At 39.5% G+C, this 21,149-nt stretch overlaps 1 protein-coding gene across 10 annotated transcripts in view; it reads left to right on the forward strand.

Annotated features, from left to right (window-relative positions):
• The window catches only part of SLF2 (SMC5-SMC6 complex localization factor 2), a 54,757-nt gene that overhangs the window by 12,910 nt on the left and 20,698 nt on the right, over positions 1-21,149 (forward strand). For 8 of the 10 annotated variants that reach the window (XM_024346543.3, XM_024346546.3, XM_024346544.3 and 5 more), the window contains 8 exons: positions 712-782; positions 4,080-4,202; positions 4,593-4,760; positions 5,739-5,841; positions 12,170-12,245; positions 13,362-13,503; positions 18,830-18,932; positions 20,136-20,312. In XM_024346543.3, the coding sequence (XP_024202311.3) occupies positions 712-782; positions 4,080-4,202; positions 4,593-4,760; positions 5,739-5,841; positions 12,170-12,245; positions 13,362-13,503; positions 18,830-18,932; positions 20,136-20,312 (963 nt within the window). Of the gene's footprint in view, positions 1-150; positions 245-711; positions 783-4,079; positions 4,203-4,592; positions 4,761-5,738; positions 5,842-12,169; positions 12,246-13,361; positions 13,504-18,829; positions 18,933-20,135; positions 20,313-21,149 lie in introns of those variants that run through there. The other 2 variants (XM_009459101.5, XM_054659866.2) reach the window with 2 other exon arrangements.

Below are 21,149 nucleotides of genomic sequence, written 5' to 3' on the forward strand. Positions count from 1 at the left end.
ATATATATGTACCACTATAATACTGTGTACTTTCTAAAGCATATGCAAAAACAGAATTTAAAAGGAAGAAGAAGAGAAAAATAAGTATTTTCCTGTAGAAGTGACGTAGAAGTTACTATAGACTAAGTTCTACTGGAGTCTCTATAGAAGTTCCATATAAATAGAAGTTCTATTATTTTCTTCCTGCACCCCAATGGATCACCTTGCACACCCCCTGCTTTGGAGACCACATCTGTAAATGAAGGTAGAGTGTAGAAATGTTGTTGATTGTGGTGTGCAATTTTATTTATAAAGTGCTTCATTCTATCTTGGGAATAAGCTGAATTAAATTCTAAGATGTCTGTAAAATTTGGTGGGGAAGGTGTTAATATTCCATGGTAACACCTAAAAATTAGTAGTTTGATTCTACTAAAATAGAATTTAAAAGTAAAGACAGGGTAGCCACAGAATCCTTGAGTGTTTGCAGTCACATCTCAAAGTTAGCAGGGTTTTATAAGTACTGCCTTTCCTAATAGGTAGTAAAATCAAATTGTCTGCAGTGCAAAATACTAGATTTAAAGCATGATGGTGAAAATTATCCTTTAAGAAAGGTGTTATCCTGGCCCAGATTATTGAAATAGAAAATAGTCTTTCGTACCCTTAATTACTTAAAACATCCCAGTTCTTCTACTAAGACATGTGGTAAAGTATTTCTAAATGTTCTTGTTTTAGGAACATGTTCATCCTGGAACTTACACAAATACCTTAGAACGTCTAGTGAAGGAAATGGAAGACACACAAAGGTTCGTTAGCATAAAGATTAATTTGCTAAATTTAACATTTTGCTTGTTTGTGTGGCTTTTAATTTACCTTTTTTAAAAAATCATGAGAAATTAGCGTGCATTTTGGACTCTGTTGTCAACTGTGTTAGAATAAGATATGTTGGCCGGACGCAGTGGCTCATGCCTGTAATCAGAACACTTTGGGAGACCCAGGCAAGATTACTTGAGCCCAGGAGTTCAAGGCTGCGGTGAGCCGTGATGGCGCCACTTCACTGCAGCCTAGGTGGCAGAGTGAGACCCAGTCTCAAATGAAAAAAAGAGGCCAGGTGTGGTGGCTCATGCCTGTAATCCAGTACTTTAGGAGGCCAAAGCAGGCAAATCTCTTGAGCCCAGGAGTTTGAGACTAGCCTGGGCAACATGGTGAAACCCCATCTCTACAAAAAATACAAAAATTAGCCAGTCATGGTGCCACATACCTATGGTCCCAGCTACTCAACAGGCTGAGGTTGGGAGGATCACCTGAGCCCAAGGAGGTCAAGGCTGTAGTGAGCTGTGATTGAGCCACTGCACTCCAATCTGGGTGACAGAATAAGACCCCGTCTCAAAAAAAAAAAAAGTGGGGGGCCAGGCGCAGTGGCTCACGCCTGTAATCCCAGCACTTTGGGAGGCCGAGGCAGGTGGATCATGAGGTCAGGAGATCGAGACCATGCTGGCTAACATGGTGAAACCCCATCTCTACTAAAAAATAAAAAAAAAATTAGCTGGGTGTTGTGGCAGGCGCTTGTAGTCCCAGCTCCTGGGGAGGCTGAGGCAGGAGAATGGTGTGAACCCGGAAGTCGGAGGTGGCAGTGAGCCGAGATTGCGCCACTGCACTCTAGCCTGGGCAACAGAGCAAGACTCCGTCTCAAAAAAAAAAAAAAAAAGGGAATAAGATGGGTTCTCTTGTTCATAGACTGGATCAAAAGATCCAGGTTTTTATAGTATACTGCACTAACTAATAATATAAATTCCTTTCTGTTTATTACAACTAGTATCTGATAGCTGAAATTCTAGATCGAAAGCATGGGTAGAATTTTTTGTGTTTTTTTAATGGAAAATACATATAAAATTTACCATTTTAACCATTTTTACATGTACAGTTCAGTGGCATTAAGTAAATTTATATGTTATGCAACCATTATCACCGTCTAGCTTCAGAACTTTTTCATCTTTCCAAACTGAAACTCCATACCCTTTAAACAATAACTCCCCATTTTCCTCTTCCTCCCACCCTCAGCAACTACCCTTCTACTTTGTCTCTATGAAATTGACTGTTTTAGTTATCTCATGTAAGTGGTATTATATTTGTCCTTTTACGACTGTTTATTTCATTCAGGGCAGTGTCTTCAGAGTTCATTCATATTGTAGCATGTGTCAGAATTTCCGTTCTTTTTAAAGCTGATTATTCCATTGTATTATGTATATAACACATTTTCTTTAGTCATCTGTCAGTGGACCTTTGGATTGCTTCCACTTTTTGGCTACTGTGAATAATGCTGCTATGAACATGGGTATACAAATATCTCTTCAAGTCTCTCCTTTAGATTCTGTTGGGCATATACACGTAAGTGGACTTACTGGATTATATGGTAATTCCGTTTAATTTTTTGAGGAACCGCCACACTGTTTTCCACAATGGATGCACCATTGCACATTTGCACCAACAATTAATAAGGGTTCCAGTTTCTCCACATCTTTGCCAACACATTATTTTATCTTTGTTTTTTGTTTGTTTTGATAATAGCCATCCTAACAGTAAAGTGGTATCTCCTTATTGTTTGGTTTGCCTTCCCTAATGACTAATGATGTTAACATATTTTCATGTGCTTATTGGCCATTTGTTATACAAATGGAGAAATGTCTTTTCAGATTCTTTGCCTGTTTTTAATTGGCTTGTTTGGTGGGTGGGGCGGTTCACACAGGTAGAATTTTCTGAAATATTTCTATCAAGTTACTCTTTTGAGGAAAAAGTTTAGAATTATGATGAACACCCCCCCCCCCGCCACACACACACACACACACACACACACACACACACACACACGAGAGAGAGAGAGAGAGAGGGAGAAGTTGAGGATCATAATGATCTTAATGAAATTTATGTGACTAATTATGGACAGGTTTTGCTAATAAGAGGGGAAAAATATATTCCTTGTTAATTCAAGGAGTGTCCTTGAACCTAGCCTGGAGAACTTCACTAACAGCTCAGCTGACTTGATTACATGGAAGTTGGTATGTGCTACATATCTCAAACTTGATAACCAAGTAGCTAACTTTAGGAATTTTTCAGATGATTAGTAGTTCAAAAGCTTCCCCCTTTCTGAATTTAATTAGAGAACTTGTCTGTATTGTAAAATTCTTTAAATATTTCATGAATTCTTGTGATCTGTGATATGAAATCTGAAGTTCCTCCTTTAAAATTGAGCACTTCACAAATGAAAGACAGTAGTACTAGTTTAATTGAATGATTGACCCTTTTCTATAATGATAGAACAGTACATTTACTAGTTATTTACTCCTCAGCTGTACTTATCCACTGTTTGTGGCTGGGGTAAGGACCTTGTTTAAAATAACTTAATCTTGGAGAGGCAGTATAAGCAAGGACTCTAGAGCTAGACTCTCTGGCTCTGAATCCCACATCCTTGCATTACAAGCTCTTGCAAGTTACTTTGCTTTTCTAATGTTGGTTTTCTTATCTATAAAATGTGTTATAAACTACTACATGGAGTTGTTGTAAGGGTTAAAAGAGTTAATATATAAAGCCCTTAGTGCAGTGCCTGTCACATATTAAGTGCTCGGTAAGTGTTAGGTGTTGTGATGATGATGACAGTGACAACTACTGCTGCTAGAAAGCCTAGTTAACTTATCAGGTTGTTGGGCATCTAGAACCCAGTGAACTTTAAAGAGTAGAGAGGATAATCAAATTAGTGATGTTTATTCTTTGCCATTTTTCCTTTCCCATTCTGTGAGTGGTTTGGACAGATCATTCTTGAAGTTCTAGCTTTATGGAAATCCTCAAGTCTTTTATGCAGTGGAACACTATTCTAATGCCACACTGGTAACTGGGTAAAAGCCTAGCACCTAAAATATATCTGTTTTCATGAAAATTGTACATCGTGATGTATTTGGGAGACATAATTTGACCGATAGTATAACAAAATTTGTCATATACCAGGGTACTTAATAAGGGTTTTCTTTGTGCTGCTTTTAGATATAAATTAAAGACTTTTAAAAAATATTTTTAGAGTAAACTGTTATAACATTCTTTGCAATTCTCAGGCTAGATGAACTGCAGAAGCAACTACAAGAAGACATAAGGCAAGGCCGAGGCATTAAATCCCCAATCAGAATTGGAGAAGAAGACAGTACAGATGATGAGGATGGCCTCTTAGAAGAGCACAAGTATAGCATTTTTCATAATGTATTTTACCTTATTAAAGTTTTTACATTTTTTAGTTTTGTTTTTGTAAAATAAATGGGCCATTGATGGCTGTTAGTGAATAATTTATGATAGGTTTCTGTCTGTAATGGGTTTGAAAGGCAAATGTTAGGGCCAGGTTTCATCTTTTATCTTTTCTCCTGGTTATTGTTTCTTTTCACATAGACACATTTAGTGGCTTTTGACTAACAACTACAAAAAGTGGAAGAAGCAAAGCATACTTGTCTCATGCTAGTCTTCTAATTTGGGATTAACATTGGCTTAAAAAATAGTTTTCTTTGCACCCAGCTTTTAAATACAAAACTATATGTAGTGTAACAATTTGGTATTGATTGACTTTTTTTATGTTTCAGGGAATTTCTAAAGAAATTTTCAGTTACAATTGATGCTATTCCTGATCATCATCCAGGTGAAGAAATATTTAATTTCCTCAATTCTGGAAAAATTTTCAATCAGTATACCTTGGATTTAAGAGACTCTGGTTTTATTGGACAAAGTGCTGTAGAAAAACTTATTCTTAAGTAAGTAGAAAAATAGACATTTTACTTTTATATGTATAAAAAATTACTCTAAAATACTTCTGACTCACGTAATCTTCTAAAAGGTTAATTTCTATTATGACCTATTAAGTTTCCTAATCCTCTTATTACTATTGATCTTTATGTTTTCTTCTTTAATTATAGGAAGCAGTGTAGGATAGTTGTTTGACACATCTCATGCCTTTATTAATTATGATTAAGATCGGTGTATAATAACAGTGATTGTCAAAATAATAGTGGTTTAAACAAGAAGTATATTTGAAAGAAGTATAAAAGCAGGAAGTCCAGGGCTGGAGTGCCAGTTTTACCATATAATCTTTCTTCTCCACCATTCTTAGCACCTAGCTTCGGGTGCTGTTCTAGCTCCAGCCTTTAGTTCAAATTCCCAGAAATTCCACACAGCATTCCCACACACTAAGTTAGTTGAATAGAAAACTTAGTCAATATGACCACACTTGGCCACAAGGGAAGCCAGAGAGTGATGTTTATTTCAGGCAGCCAGTGTTCGCAGCTACAGATCAGGGTTCAGTTACCAAGAAGAAAGGCAAAAATAGATGCTGGGATGTGCAACTAGTAATCTCCACCACAGTGCCCAAACTGATCTAATTTCTCTCAGTGCATGATATCTCAGCTCTAGAGAGATCACATCAGTTCTGCTGCCAATTTTTTAAAGTACTTCCCCAGTCTGAGACTTGATAGGCTCTTTCTCAACACTACCAGCAGATGTAGCTTTGTCTGCCAGTTAAATGTGGAGCCTAGCCAACAGATTGGATCAGCTTTAGGCCATCAATTAAATGTATTTTATGAGTAACTCATCCATATTGGTATAGAGTCCACCTTTATGGACTGAAGACAGTTTGTTTGCTCATTTCTCTGATTATGTCAGATGTGTTGGTGGTAATAGTAGAAGTATTTTGCCATGAAGTTAATAGCCATGTTGATTTTACTTTATTTTTTCAGATCGGGAAAAACAGATCAGATTTTTTTGACAACACAAGGTTTCCTTACGTCTGCTTATCACTATGTCCAGTGTCCTGTCCCTGTGTTAAAGTGGCTGTTTCGGGTAAGAGGAATGTTTAGAGGGTTATAGTTGCCTCCTACTATATTTCTAAGTCAAAAGCTTTTAAACATAATTTTATTTGTACATTACTGCAGAAAAAATTAATGTAGCACATCCATGATGTCAGTGGCTTAGAATGTAGCAAAAAGAGTCAATATAAAGAGATTATGAAGAAAGGGATAATGTAGATAGTTGTACAGGACAGTCAGTGTTAGTTGTGCCTGAACCCTTCACCACAGTGATAAATCACTATTATAGTTAGTTTTAGAAGGGATCTAATGCTTACATACCTAAATTTCTTTTTAACCTTTTTTCATGTTTATGGTGGTACCTATATACATTTTCAGAATTTTAATTGTATGCTTATATTTCCCCATTCGTATATATGGTTTTTTTTTTTTGGATGCAAATCCAACCAAGTGTTTCTTTTCCCCATTCATATTTAACGCTTAAATCCACTTAAATAATTATCTTAAATTTAAGATATGATAATTCCAGAAAGTTAACTCAATTGGTAACTTTTTAAATATCAGTGGTATCATTGATGCTATGTATGGAGTTCTGGTGTTACTCTAGATACTTCGGACCTTCATGCAGATCAATGTAGAAGTTTCTTACTCTTGACATTTGTATCAGCCAGGAGTGGTGGCTCATGCCTGCCATCCCAGCACTTTGGGAGGCCGAGGCAGGTGGATCATGAGGTCAGGAGCTAGAGATCAGCCTAGCCAACATGGTGAAACCCTGTCTCTACTAAAAATACAAAAATTAGCCAGGTGTGGTGGTAGGCACTTGTAATCCCAGCTACTCAGGAGGCTGAGGCTGGAGAATTGCTTGAACCCAGGAGGTGGAGTTTACAGTGAGCCAAGATTACTCCATTGTACTGCAGCCTGGGGGACAGAGTGAGACTCTGTCTCAAAAAAAAAAAAAAAAAAAAAAAAAGACATTTATATGGGAGGGCATGGATGGATGGGGCTTTTTCCAGTATAAAAACTTCTGTATCAACAAGTACTATAGTAACTACTCAGTTAGATTGGAATTATGCTTCTTTCAAAGACGAGAACGATTATGAATGACAAGTTATTCTTCGCAGTGGCTCATGCCTGTAATTCTAGCACTTTGGGATACCAAGGCAGGAGGATTACTTGAGACCAGGAGTTTGAGATCAGCCTGGGCAACATAGCAAGACCACATCTGTTTAAAAAAAAAAAAAATTATTCTCAGGTTACTGAGTGTTCCACTTTAATAAAATCCTAAATGTGTGAAAAATATACATTCAGTAAAAAGGAATCGTAGTATAAAAGAGTCCTTTATAATATGTGAGTGTTGGCCCCAGAAATCCTATAACAAAAAGGAAAAAAGTATCAATGGTATCAGAGAACTACAGCTATTATATATAAAGTGAAAAGTGGGAAAAACATGGAGTTTCTACTCTGGGTTTTATGATAGCATTTCAAGAAATCTCGTATTTGGTGAGAACTGGAGAGATATTCCAGTACAGCCTTTCGTTCATTGTTTTATGTAGTTGGCATTTTGAGTGCCAGCTGTGCCAGGCACTGGAGAGAACAGCAATGAAAAAATCAGTGTCTCTGATCTCATGAAGCCCACATGCTAATATAGAGGAGACAAACAATAAGAGTGTGTGTGTGTGTGTGCGCGCGCGTGCGCACATTTGTAAATGTATTATGTCAGATGATAAGTGCTATGAAGAAAACGTAGGGTAAGGTAGATACAGAGAGTACCGGGGTGAGAGAGAAAGTTTGCTTTTTTAAAGTGTAAAGTAGTTGAAGGTCTTGCGGTTAAGGTAAGATCCAAGTAAAGGAGTAGCTTGTCAATGTCACTCCTAAAGTGTTCCCTCACTGCCTCCACTGAAGATACGTAGACACATGCTCCAGATAAGGTCTGTCTTACCAGCAGTTTTCAGTGAGACTCTTGCCCATCTGAAGAAACCTACAAATTTCTACTTATTACAGTTCAAAACTAATCATGCCACTGTACTCCAGCCTGGGGAACAGAGAAAGACCCCATATCAAACAAACAAACAAACAAAAAACTTCCTTTACTGTTATGCCAGGGCTTCATTATTCTCTAATTGTGTATATCATTTCTTAAACCTCCAAGTAAGACTTTGCATTTATCTATGTTAATTTGCCTCTTGTTGATGTGGGCCCATTGTTATAGCCATTCAAACCCTAATTATGACATACAAGCATACCTTCATTTAAGCAGTTGTTTAATACATTTCATACTTATTTTCTGAAAACCAGACTAATCATTCATTAAACACTTTCCCTGTGTAAGACACTGTCTCATTTCTCCTTTTTTGATTCCAAGTCCGTTTTCATCGTGGGAGGCTTTACCAACTTGTAAGTAGTTTTTAGAAATTATGTCAATTCATTTTAATGCTATACTCCTAACTAGTATTTTGTAAGTTTAATGTTAAAATGTAATTAAAATCCTTGCATTTTTGTGATTTTATCATGAGTGTCTAAATGTAGTAGACCAGAAAAAGGTTAGTACTTTTTTTTTTTTTTTTAACAATTTTCAAAAGGAATTCAGGTTTGATTATGAAAAGTTCAAGTAAAATGGAAAGGAGATTAAAATTTATTTATTTATTTATTTGTTTGTTTATTTTTGAGAGAGAGTCTCACTTGGTCACCCAGGCTGGAGTGCAGTGGCGTGATCTCTGCTCACTACAACCTCCACCTCCTAGGTTCAAGCAATTCTCCTGCTCAGCCTCTCAAGTAGCTGGGATTACAGGCCTGTGCCACCACACCTGGCTAATTTTTCTATTTTTAGTAGAGATGGGGTTTTACCATGTTGGTCAGGCTGGCCTCGAACTCCTGGCCTTAAGTGATCCACCCACCTCGGCCTCCCAAAGTTCTGGGACTACAGGCGTGAGCCACCGCACCCAGCCGAAAATATTTTTAAAAAGAAGTTTCTGTCAGAATCTGTTTGAGTGAACAGTTTAAATTTTTTAAATTAAAATAAGAAGGCTGAACTCCCAAGTCCTAATTTCTGGAGCTGTTACATTTTGGTCAATGTTTTCTAGAGTATTCTCTGCATTCAAAAATTGCCATGTAACTTAACATAAACAGAACATGTGAATGTGTCTTATAACTTGTTTATTTCAGATAGCAGTAAATTATTGAGCATTTCATCTCAGAGTGTTGATACGTTATCCTTTTCAGTGGCTTCATAGTATTCCTTTGTTAGGCTATACCATGATTTATTTAACCCAGTCTCAACTGATAGACATTAGATTGCTGTATATACTCCTTTACACATTTACTTAATTATCTGAAATCACTGTATTTCCCACCCTGGAATTTTTCACCCACCGCAAAAAGATTGTTAGAAACCTTGTCCTATGTGTAACATGTCTGCGAATGGTGTTGCCTCCTAGTGGCAGAGCTTAACAGCACAAACATCATAGCAGAAGTTTTTTTTTTCACATAGATTGTGTTCAAAATGACACAAGCCATATGACTGTTTGAAAGTAGAGTTCAGGTTACTCCTCCTTACATTTTTATTTTATTTTATTTTATCTTATTTTATTTTATTTATTTTGAGACAGAGTCTCTCTTGGTCTCTCAGGCTGGAGTGCAGTGGCGCGATCTCGGCTCACCGCAACCTCCACATCCCGGATTCAAGCGATTCTCATGCCTCAGCCTCTTAAGTAGCTGGGATTACAGGCACCCACCACCACGCCCAGCTAATTTTTTTTTTTTTTGTATTTTTATTAGAGATGGGGTTTCACCATGATGGCCGGGCTGCTCTCGAACTCCTGACCTCGAGTGATCTGCCTGCCTCGGCCTCCCAAAGTGCTGGGATTACAGGTGTGAGCCACTGTGCTCGGCAACCCTTTACATTTTAAATTTAAATGTATTACAATCTATGGCTTCTAAGCAAATGAAAAAGATAATAATAGAAATACAATATGTGTTCCTCTACAAATCCACTATAAAATTACTTTGTTAAATGATTTTTTAAAAATTTTTTTAAACTTGAGATTTTTGTTCCCAAAAAATTGTCTTGTAAAAAGTTATGTCAGGCAGGGCGTAATGGCTCATGCCTGTAATCCCAGCACTTTGGAAGGCCAAGGCAGGTGGATCACGAGGTCAGGAGTTTGAGACCACCCTAGCCAACATAGTGAAACCCAGTCTCTACTAAAAATACAAAAAATTATCTGGGCATGGTGGTGGGTGCCTGTAATCCCAGCTACTGGGGAGGCTGAGGCAGGAGAATCGCTTGAACCTGGGAGGCGGAGGTCGCAGTGAGCCAAGATCACACCACTGCACTCCAGCCTGGGTGACAGTGCGAGACTCTGTCCCCCCAAAAAAAAAAGTTATATCAGAGGTTAGGTGCAGTGGCTCAAGCCTGTAATCCCAGCACTTTGGGAGAATGAGATGGGTGGATCACTTCAGGCCAGAAGTTCAAGACCAGCCTGATTAACATGGAGAAACCCCGTCTCTAGCCTAATGGTGGCGCAGGCCTATAGGCCCAACTACTTGGGAGGATGAGGCACGAGAATCGCTTGAACCTGGGAGGCAGAGGTTGCAGTCAGCCAAGGTTGCACCACTGCACTCCAGCCTGGGCAACAGAGTGAGACTCTGTCTCAAAAAAAAAAGGTATATTATTTGTCTCTAAATTCCTGTAAGTAAAAAGGCATTACAGGCATATTATTTGCATCTAAATTCCTGTATGTACAAAGACTAACTAGATGAAAGTATAAAATAATAACTTGGCATAAATATTACCAATTAGTTGTTTTGGATTTTTTGGGTTTCTTTTTTTCTTTTTTTTTTTTTTTTGAGACAGGGTCTTGCTCTGTCACCCAGGCTGGAGTGCAGTGGTGCGATCACTGCTCACTGCAGCCTCACCCTCCCAGGTTCAAGTGATCCTCCCCCCTCAGCCCCCCAAGTAGCTGGGACTATAGGCATGCCCCACCACACCCAGCTAATTTTTAAAAATTTTTTGTAGAGGCGGGATCTTGCCATGTTGCTCAGGCCAGTCTTGAACCCCTGGGCTCAAATGATCCTCCCACTGCAGCCTCCCAAAGTGCTGAGATTACAGGTGTGAGACACTGCGCCTGGCCCTAGTTTAAAAGTTTTAACCAAATTGCACTCACCTGAGGCATTAAGACTGCTTTCGTCTTTTCTAGTATTCTTATGAATACTAGAAAATCGATAATACTAGGGTATTATCGATATTCTTGATCATTGCCAATTTTGAAGTCAATCAGTGATATCTTTTTTTGTTTTGTTTTGTTTTGTTTTGTTTTGAGATGGAGTCTTGCTCAGTTGCCCAGGCTAGAGGAGTGCAGTGGCACGATCTCAGCTCACTGCAAGCTCTGCCTCCCAGGTTCACACCATTCTCCTGCCTCAGCCCCCCAAGTAGCTGGGACTACAGGCACCCGCCACCACGCCTGGCTAATTCTTTTTGTATTTTTAGTAGAGACAGGGTTTCACCATGTTAGCCAGGATGGTCTCGATCTCCTGACCTCGTGATCCGCCTGCCTCGGCCTCCCAAAGTGCTGGGATTACAGGCTGAGCCACCGCGTCTAGCCAGTGGTATCTTACTGTTTTTATTACATCTCTTTGATCTAGTGATATTGAGCATCTTTGAAAAACTATGTTGGTATATTATTTTGTATATTTGTATCTTATTAATTTGTGGTTTGATTTTTGCATGCAGCCTTTTCCTTTGTGGTTTTTTGGTTTCATGTCATGCTGTATACTAAAAAGACATTTTTTGATAGTTTCAAATGTTATATTTGTCTAATTATAAATGAAAGTTGTAAAAAAAAAAGCAGCATGTTAGAATGTAAAGAGCTCTGACTTTAGAATTAAATTCCACCTTCTCCACGTATCATATATATTAGTTGGGTAGAATATTTAATCTCTCTGAACCTATTTGCTCATATGTGTAATGAGTACTACTTCATAAGGTTATCATTAGTATTAAATGCACATAAAATGCCTTTATTTTTATTTTATCTTATTGTATTTTATTTTTATTTTTGTGGTACAATCATGGCTCACTGCAACCTCCACCTCCTGGTCTCAACCAGTCCTCCACTACAGGTGTGCGCCACCACACCTGGCTAATTTTTGTATTTTTTGTAGAGATTGGGTTTTGCCGTCTTGCACAGGCTGGTCTCAAACTCCTAAGCTCAAGGTATCCGCCCGCCTTAGCCTCACAAAGTGCTAGGATTACAGGCATGAACTGCTGCGCCTGGCCTACATGAAACAACTTTATATGTGCCTAGCAAATAATGAATGTTTGTGTTTTCTTTCTTCTTAATATCCTATCATTTCTCTGCTTTTGACAGATGATGTCAGTTCATACAGACTGTATTGTGTCAGTGCAGATTTTAAGTACATTGATGGAAATAACAATTAGAAATGGTAAGTATATCTACTTATTAAGATTTACCGTGTGTATTATTGGTTGCTATTTACATGGTATCTTTCATATTGCTAAATGTTAGTATATTTGGAAATATACAATACAAAATTATTTTTCTAATCAAAAGTCGTTTTTTTGGTTTTTTTTTTGAGACAGAATCTTGCTGTCGCCCGGGCTGAAGTGCAGTGACACAATCTCAGCTCACTGCAACTTCCACCTCCCCGGTTCAAGCAATTCTCGTGCCTCAGCCTCCCAAGTAGCTGGGCCTACAGGCACACACCACTATACCCAGCTAATTGTTTTGTATTTTAGTAGAGACAGGGTTTCACCTTGCTGCCCAGGCTGGTCTGGAACTCCTGAGCTCGGGCAATTTACCCATCTTGGCCTCCCACAGTGCTAGGATTACAGGCATGAGCCACCTCACCCGACCTCAAAAGTCTTTAATAATGAAATGGAACTTCAGTTAAACAACGAGTATCTGAATTTTCTTACTTGCATTGAGAAAAAGAATATAAGATCTTGCACGTGGAAACCCTCACTTCCTGTTTACCAAATCATGGCTTACTTTGCTTGATAAGTGGAAATGGTTCCAAACTTACTTAGCCAATTAAGTTTAATTGGCTTATTGGTAAGCAACAGTATTATACTGATAATACAGTAAGGCATATTGAAAGCATCCACTGTAAAAGTGTAACATTTGCTTTCTCATCTTTGAGAGCCCTTATAATAAAACAAGCATAGTGGTTTACCTGTTTCATCTGTCCTGGGGATTGGGACTATAAAGGCAATGAAGATGATAAAAAGTCTTCCTGTGTTATTGATAGTTGGGATTTTACCAGTGGTATTTCCAGCCATTTTAAAACGTGTTACTTCCTTCTGAGTTACACCCTTTTATCCATCACTCTCAGATATTTTCTTTATGTCATTTTCTTATTTTATTTGGGAATCTGTAATTCCTATGATCATCCTATAACTGTATTGTTAGCATAAAATTAGCAGCTGTCATTTCTATAAAACCATTGTAATTATTCATGTTTCACCTGCAGACTGTCACCTTGCAAATGTGGGTTTGTAGACCACAGATTTAGAATGAAATGTTTTCTTCTGTTAATTAGATACCTTCAGTGACTCACCAGTTTGGCCATGGATCCCATCATTGTCTGATGTAGCAGCTGTGTTTTTCAATATGGGGATTGATTTTAGATCTTTGTTTCCCCTGGAGAATCTTCAGCCAGACTTTAATGAAGACTATCTAGTGTAAGTTTTCTCATCATAATTAACTCCAAAAATATCATTTCGTACAACTTATATATAATTATAGCTAAAGTTTAATATTTATTTCTGATTTTTAAAAAGATCTCTCAAAGTTGAGATCAATCTTGAATTAGATACATTCTTAACATCTGTCTTAATCTAAAAGCCATCATCATGTTTAGCAGGCAAATAATAGAAATATTCTCATAAAAGTTTTGTTTTCTTTTTTAAAAGACTTTCCTTTGTTATTTAACATTGTTTTGGTGGAAGTATTGGCCAAAGTAATTAGACAAGAGAAAAAAAACAAGAGATACAAAAATTGGAAAGGAGTTGCTGAAAGATTATTTGTAGATGTGAGTTAATCTAGACATAGAAGCCTAAGACTCAGGTGAAAAACTATGACAAATAACTAAGAAAATTTGGTGTGGGTGTCTGGGTATAAAATTAGTAAAGAGAAATCAATAACCTTCAAATATCTGAAGTGTAACTAGTTAAAAGATACACTGGGCTGGGTGTGGTGGCTTACACCTGTAATCCCAACACTTGGGGAGGCCAAGGCAGGAGAATCACTTGAGGCCGGGAATTGGAAGTTGCAGCGAGTTCACCACAGTACTGCAGCCTGGGTGACAGAGTGAGACCTTGTCTTTAAAAAAAAAAAGGTGGGGGCCAGGCATGGTGGCTCACGCCTGTAATCCCAGCACTTTGGGAGGCCAAGGCGGGCGGATCACTTGAGGTCAGGAGTTTGAGACCAGTGACCAACATGGTGAAACCCTGTCTCTACTAAAAATACAAAAATGTTAGCCAGGTGTAGTGGCACGCACCTGTAGTCCCAGCTACTTGGGAGGCTGAGGCAGGAGAATCACTTGAACCCGGGTGGCGGAGGTTACAGTGAGCCAAGATCACACCACTGCACTCCAGCCTGGGTGACAGAGTGAGACTCCATCTAAAAAAAAAAAAGGAAACTGGTTACAGACAAAGTATTAATTTCAAGTCAATAAGAAAAAGATCAATACCTATTAGAAAAATGGGCAGAGGAAATGAATAGACTGATCACAGAAAAGGAAGTAAAAATGGAAAGGTAAAGGAAATAAAAGAGGAAAAAGTTGAATGTTTTCACTTAAACATTACGAAAATTCTCTTTCTACTCCATATAGGATCCCTGGTTACTCAGATGTAATCTGTATCTGAAAATATGTTGGATAGCAACATTTCAGCTAGAGACTATGTTTCATCACTTTAAATAGGAAAAATAGTTTACCCAGCCCATCCAAAAATCCCAACTATTTCCCCTAAATATTACAAGAATGTTCTTAAACACTTATATTTTAAAAGTTACCACATGTTTCTGCATAATATAAACATTTAACATACCTCCTACTTTATTATTTAACATTTAGTGAACTCAGTAGTGTGTAGTAATTTTGTATGTTGTATACAACAATTTGAATTTTTCTTACTTTACTGTAGTGAGCATGTACAGTAGTGGAAATAAACAGTGGTGGTGGCTATAGTCACTATTGTTGTATACTGGTGAGTAAAGGTGGGCACAAGCTTAACAAAAGTGATCTGGTGAAGGAATGAGTGCTGTGTAACAAAATGCCTGTTTAAACAACATGAGCATGAGTCTGGAAATTTGTGTGTGTGTGTGTGTGTTTGTTTGAGACAGGGTCTTGCTTTGTTGCGCAGGCTGGAGTGCAGTGACACAATCTCAGCTCACAGCAACCTCCACCTCCCAGCCTCAAGTGATCTTCCCACCTCAGCCTCCTGAGTAGCTGAGACCACAGGTACTCACCACCACGCCCAGCTAATATTTTTTTATTTTTTGTGGAGACGAAGTTTTGCCATGTTGCCCAGGCTGGTCTCAAACCCCTGAGCTCAGGTGATCCGCCGGCCTCAGCTTCCCAAACTGCTGGGATTACAGGCGTGAGTCACTGTGCCTGGCTTGAACTTGTTAAGATACAACCCCACTCACTGTTCTCTTTCTTTTCTTCTCTTCCTTCCCCTCCTTCCCTCCCTTCCCCATCTTCCCCAACTTCTCCCCCTTCCCCTGCCCCTGCTCCTGCCCCTGCCCCTCCCCCTGCCCCTGCCCCTGCCCCTTCTCCTTCCTTCCTTCCTTCCTTCCGTCCTTCCGTCCTTCCTTCCTTCCTTCCTTCCATGAGATGAGGTCTTGGTCTGTCGCTGAGGCTGGAGTGCAGTGGCACGGTTATGGGTCACTGCAGCCTCGAACTCCTGAGTTCAAGTGGCCCTCCTGCCTCAGCTTCCTGAGTACCCTGGGATTACAGACACACGCCACCATGCCTGGCCAATGTTTTTAAATCTTTTTATAGAGAGTGGATCTGGCTATGTTGCCCAGGCTGGTCTCAAAATCCTGGGCTCAAGCAATCCTCACACCTTGGCCTCCCAAAGTGCTGGGATTACAGGCATGAGCCACTGCACCTGGCCATCACTTTTCTTTTTTTAACCAGGACTCACAGCTTACCCATTTTTGCTGGTGTGTATATGCATATTCATCATGGCAAGTTCTCTATACAAATAGTAGATGTAGAGTGAAAATGTTTGCAGATTGTCAGAGTAAATATTTAGATAGAGAAAATTCAGATATTAAGGGATACTAGTACAATTCTTTTCTTGACCATTATTCTGCTAGATACATAGACTTAAAATTTAAGTCTAAATACATTCTAACCTCCTTCAATTCTGTATCCCTTCAATTCTCACATCCCTATGTTCCTTTTCCTCCACCTATGTCATATCTATTCATTCCTTTTCATTTCCTGAGTCAGTCTAATTCAGATTCTCTTTTCATGCCTAGCCTGGCAAAAAAATCTTTCTTCCAGGGCCTTTCCACCTGCAAGGTATTATTTTCACTGTTGCAGGAACTCGCTCTCTACTATTCTCAAACCTTTATACCCTATATTTAAGACTTTACGATTTTACCCTGACCTGTTTTCTGTTTTGTTGTCGGCTTTCTAATCAAATTGATCTGCCTGCTGTCCCTCCACACCATAATGACTAGCCCTTATATAGTGTTTGCTGTGTGCCAGACTCTGTTCTAAGGGCTTCACATAGTACCTCACTTAGTAGTTACTACAAATACTAGTAAGATTTTCATTTCCATTTTACAAGTAAGGTCGGCACGGAGAGGTTAAGTAACTTGCCCAAGGTTATACAACTAGGAAGGGGCGCAAAGAAGTACTAAGCAGCTATTTTGAAAAACAAGTTCTTCACATGTAGCTGTGGAAATATCTCCAAGATACATTGCTAAGTGAGAAAAGGAAGGTGCAAAGGTATGTAATATACTAACATTTGTATTAAAGGTGGAGGGGGAGTGATAAAGGGTAAAAAAATGTTTCCTCTACATTTACAACACTTCTGGCATCAAATGTATAGGTTTTCTACACATTGTCATTTCTCCAGTTCCCTGTAGACACCAACTAGATGTCCTACAGTTTAATGCAATTCTAGTTCTAATTACCCAGAGTTAGCACAGAGCCCACAGGTTAAGGACTCAATCCCACAAGACTGCCACCACTTCATATGGAATCACAAGTCTGGGCTTCCTTTTCTTCTAAACAACTAGCTATAAATCAGGAGTTCCTACAGTCCTCCTCCCATTTATGTTCAATAATATGCTAGAATGGCTCACAGAACTCAGGAAAGCAGTTTACTTACTATTATTGGTTTGCTGTAAAGGGTACAACTCAAGAACAGCCAAATGGAAGAGATACATTGCGCAAGGTATGGGGATGGGAGTGCATAGAACTTCCCTGGCCTCTCCAGGTACTCCACCTTCCCATCATTTTTTTTTCTTTCTTCCTTAATAGAGAAGACAAGAGTTTTGCCTTTGAAGTCTTGCTGTCGCCCAGGCTGGAGTGCAGTGGTGCGATCTCAGCTCACTGCAACCTCCACCTCCCAGGTTCAAGCGATTCTCCTGCCTCAGCCTCCCGAGTAGCTGGGATTACAGGCACCCGCCACCACGCCAGCCTAATTTTTCTATTTCTAGCAGAGATGGGGTTTCACCATGTTGGCCAGGCTGGTCTCGAACTCCTGACCTCGGGTGAGCTGCCTGCCTCAGCCTCCCAAAGTGCTGGGATTACAAGCGTGAGCCACCATGCCCAGCCAAATTTTGCCGTATTGCCCAGGCTAGTCTTGATCTCCTGGGCTCAGGCTATCCGCCTGCCTCAGCCTATCAAAGTGCTGGGATTCAGGTGTGAGCCCACCCCACCCCACCCACTCTCTCATCATCTTGATGCCTTAGCCAATCCAGAAGCTCTCTGAACTTTAGGGTATTTATGGAGGGCCCATTACACGGGGCTGGTTGATTAAAGCATTAGCCATTTTAATCTTTAACCCCTCTGGGTGGGACTGAAAGTTTCAGCCTTCTAGTCACATGATTGATAACTCTGGCAACCAGCCCCCATCCTCTAGGAGTCACAATATTATTAGCATAAATTTAGGTATGGTTGAAAAGGGCTTATTATAAATAACAAAAGAGGCTCCTTCTACCTTATCAGACATTCCAGAGGTTTTAGGAGCTCTGTGCCAGGAATTGGGGACAAAGATCAAATGTATTTCTTCTTATACCACAATGGGACATATATTCATATTTGTATGTTTATACATAAAATGCCAATGGAAGGAAGGACTAAAACTTGTAGTAATTATCTTAGGAAGGAAACGAGTGGTTATAAAGAACGGAGCTAGGAGGGCAGTTTATCACAGCATACTGTACCTTAATATATTTTGATTTTTTAAAACCATATAAAAGTATTATTTTTTCAAAAAATTAAAAATGTTATCTATCTTTTGAAAGCTAAGTTCATGCATCTCCTTTTTCATGAATCTTCACTGATAACCTCTGATAACTAGAGTGCTTTGAATTGTTTCTGTATATTGCTATAGCAGTTTCTTTAGGCCATTTGTGAGTCTTTTACCTATTATGAATTCTTTTTAGTCAGAGCCATCTTCTACATAGCTCTCTAACAGCAACAGCAATGAGGATAGTACCATATAAAAAGTAGCTTGTTCAAGAGAAAACTGATGCATAATGATAGAAATCATTAGTGTTTGCCTTGAGTCAGGGATAGCAGATTGACTTGGATTTGGCATAAAGAGACTTTTGAGGGGAATGGAAATGTTCTATTTCTTGATTTGGATGGTGGTTACATTAGTATATATCATTATCAAAAGTTAAAATGGGTACATTCCTTTTATTGTATGTAAATTATACCTCGATAAAACATAGTTTTTAAAAAGTAGCCCAGAATTTCTTAAAGTGAGTAATATATTTTGTGCCTAACTTCACATTGCTTTACTCACTTCTCAATAGTTCTGAAACACAGACAACATCAAGGGGGAAAGAAAGTGAAGATTCATCTTATAAGCCAATTTTTTCAACACTTCCTGAAACCAACATTTTAAATGTGGTTAAGGTAGGAAAAAACTTTTATGTGTCTTCTGCTCAGAGCTAGAACCATTTAGTCTGTGGTTAATGGTTTTTAAAAAAAAAAAAAGTCTCGGCCGGGTGCAGTGGCTCACGCCTGTAATCCCAGCACTTTGGGAGGCCAGGGCGGGCAGATCACAAGGTCAGGAAATCGAGACCATCCTGGCTAACACGGTGAAAACCCGTCTCTACTAAAAATACAAAAAATTAGCCAGGCATGGCAGCGGGTACCTGTAGTCCCAGCTATTCAGGAGGCTGAGGCAGGAGAATGGCGTGAACCCAGGAGGCGGAGCTTGCAGTGAGCCGGGATTGTGCCACTGCACTCTAGCCTGGGCAACAGAGCAAGACTCTGTCTCAAAAAAAAAAAAAAAAAAACAACTCTCTAGTTTCTTACCAGGTGATTTCCAGTCTCTGAAATTTCTTAGCAATAATCTTTGTATTAAAAATTGTTTTTGCTGTTTTTATTTTGTTTTAATATTAGTGATGAACAGAACTTTAAGTCAGTTACATCATTAAATAGTTTTGAAACCAATAGTTTTTTATAAGTAGGATGTATGAAGAAAAAAGACTTACAATATAACTTAGTAATCAAGAGTTAATGGCAGAGGCCAGGCGCGGTGGCTCATGCCTGTAATCCCAGCACTTTGGGAGGCCAAGACGGGTGGATCACCTGAGGTCAGGAGCTCAAGACCAGCTTGGCCAACATGGTGAAACCCCATCTCTACTAAAAATACAAAAAAAAAATTAGTCAGGCGTGGTGGCAGGTGCCTGTTATCCCAGCTACTGGGGAGGCTGAGGCGGGAGAATCACTTGAACCCGGGAGGTGGAGGTTGCAGTAAGCCGAGATCACACCACTGTACTCCAGCCTGGGCGACAGAGTGAGACTCCATCTCAAAAAAAAGAAGATAAAAAAAAAAGAGTTAATGACAGTGTGAAACATTTTTAGTTGCTGAATTGAATCAGTGATACAGAACCATTAAGAAAATCTCAAAAATGGAAAATGGAGAAGAAAATGCCACTTAATTCAACTATTAACATTGAGTAGTTCTTGCCTTCTTTTCTCTAGACATCTGATGTTTGTTTTCTTTACAGTTCTTTTTTGCATCTTTTGTCAAAAAGAGTTTATAATTAAAACTCTAAAAGTAAAATATACCTCCTAAAATATTTTTGTCTGTGCATTTATGTTAAACAGTTTCTAGGCTTGTGTACATCTATACATCCAGAAGGTTACCAGGATCGTGAAATAATGTTGCTGATTTTAATGTTATTTAAAATGAGTTTGGAAAAACAGCTGAAACAGATTCCTTTAGTAGACTTTCAAAGCCTCCTGATAAACCTGATGAAAAACATCAGAGATTGGAACACAAAGGTAATGTTACTTAAAACTTCATTATTCATTTTTTTTTTTCTGTTTTTCTTTTTTTCTTTTTTTTTCTTTTTTATTGATCATTCTTGGGTGTTTCTCGCAGAGGGGGATTTGGCAGGGTCACAGGACAATAGTGGAGGGAAGGTCAGCAGATAAACAAGTGAACAAAGTTCTCTGGTTTTCCTAGGCAGAGGACCCTGCGGCCTTCCGCAGTGTTTGTGTCCCTGGGTACTTGAGATTAGGGAGTGGTGATGACTCTTAACGAACATGCTGCCTTCAAGCATCTGTTTAACAAAGCACATCTTGCACCGCCCTTAATCCATTCAACCCTGAGTGGATACAGCACATGTTTCAGAGAGCACAGGGTTGGGGGTAAGGTCACAGATCAACAGGATCCCAAGGCAGAAGAATTTTTCTTAGTATAGAACAAAATGAAAAGTCTCCCATGTCTACCTCTTTCTACACAGACACGGCAACCATCCGATTTCTCAATCTTTTCCCCACCTTTCCCCCCTTTCTATTCCACAAAACCGCCATTGTCCTCATGGCCCGTTCTCAATGAGCTGTTGAGTACACCTCCCAGATGGGGTGGTGGCCGGGCAGAGGAGCTCCTCACTTCCCAGTAGGGGCGGCCGGGCAGAGGCGCCCCTCACTTCCCCGACGGGGCAGCTGGCCCGGCGGGGGGCTGACCCCCCCACCTCCCTCCCAGACGGGGCAGCTGGCCGGGCAGAGGGGCTCCTCACTTCCCGGTAGGGGCGGCCGGGCAGAGGTGCCCCTCACCTCCCGGACGGGGCGGCTGGCCGGGCGGGGGGCTGACCCCCCCACCTCCCTCCCGGACGG

Source organism: Pan troglodytes, chromosome 8, assembly GCF_028858775.2.
Source record: "Pan troglodytes isolate AG18354 chromosome 8, NHGRI_mPanTro3-v2.0_pri, whole genome shotgun sequence".
Taxonomy (NCBI): Eukaryota; Metazoa; Chordata; class Mammalia; order Primates; family Hominidae; genus Pan; species Pan troglodytes.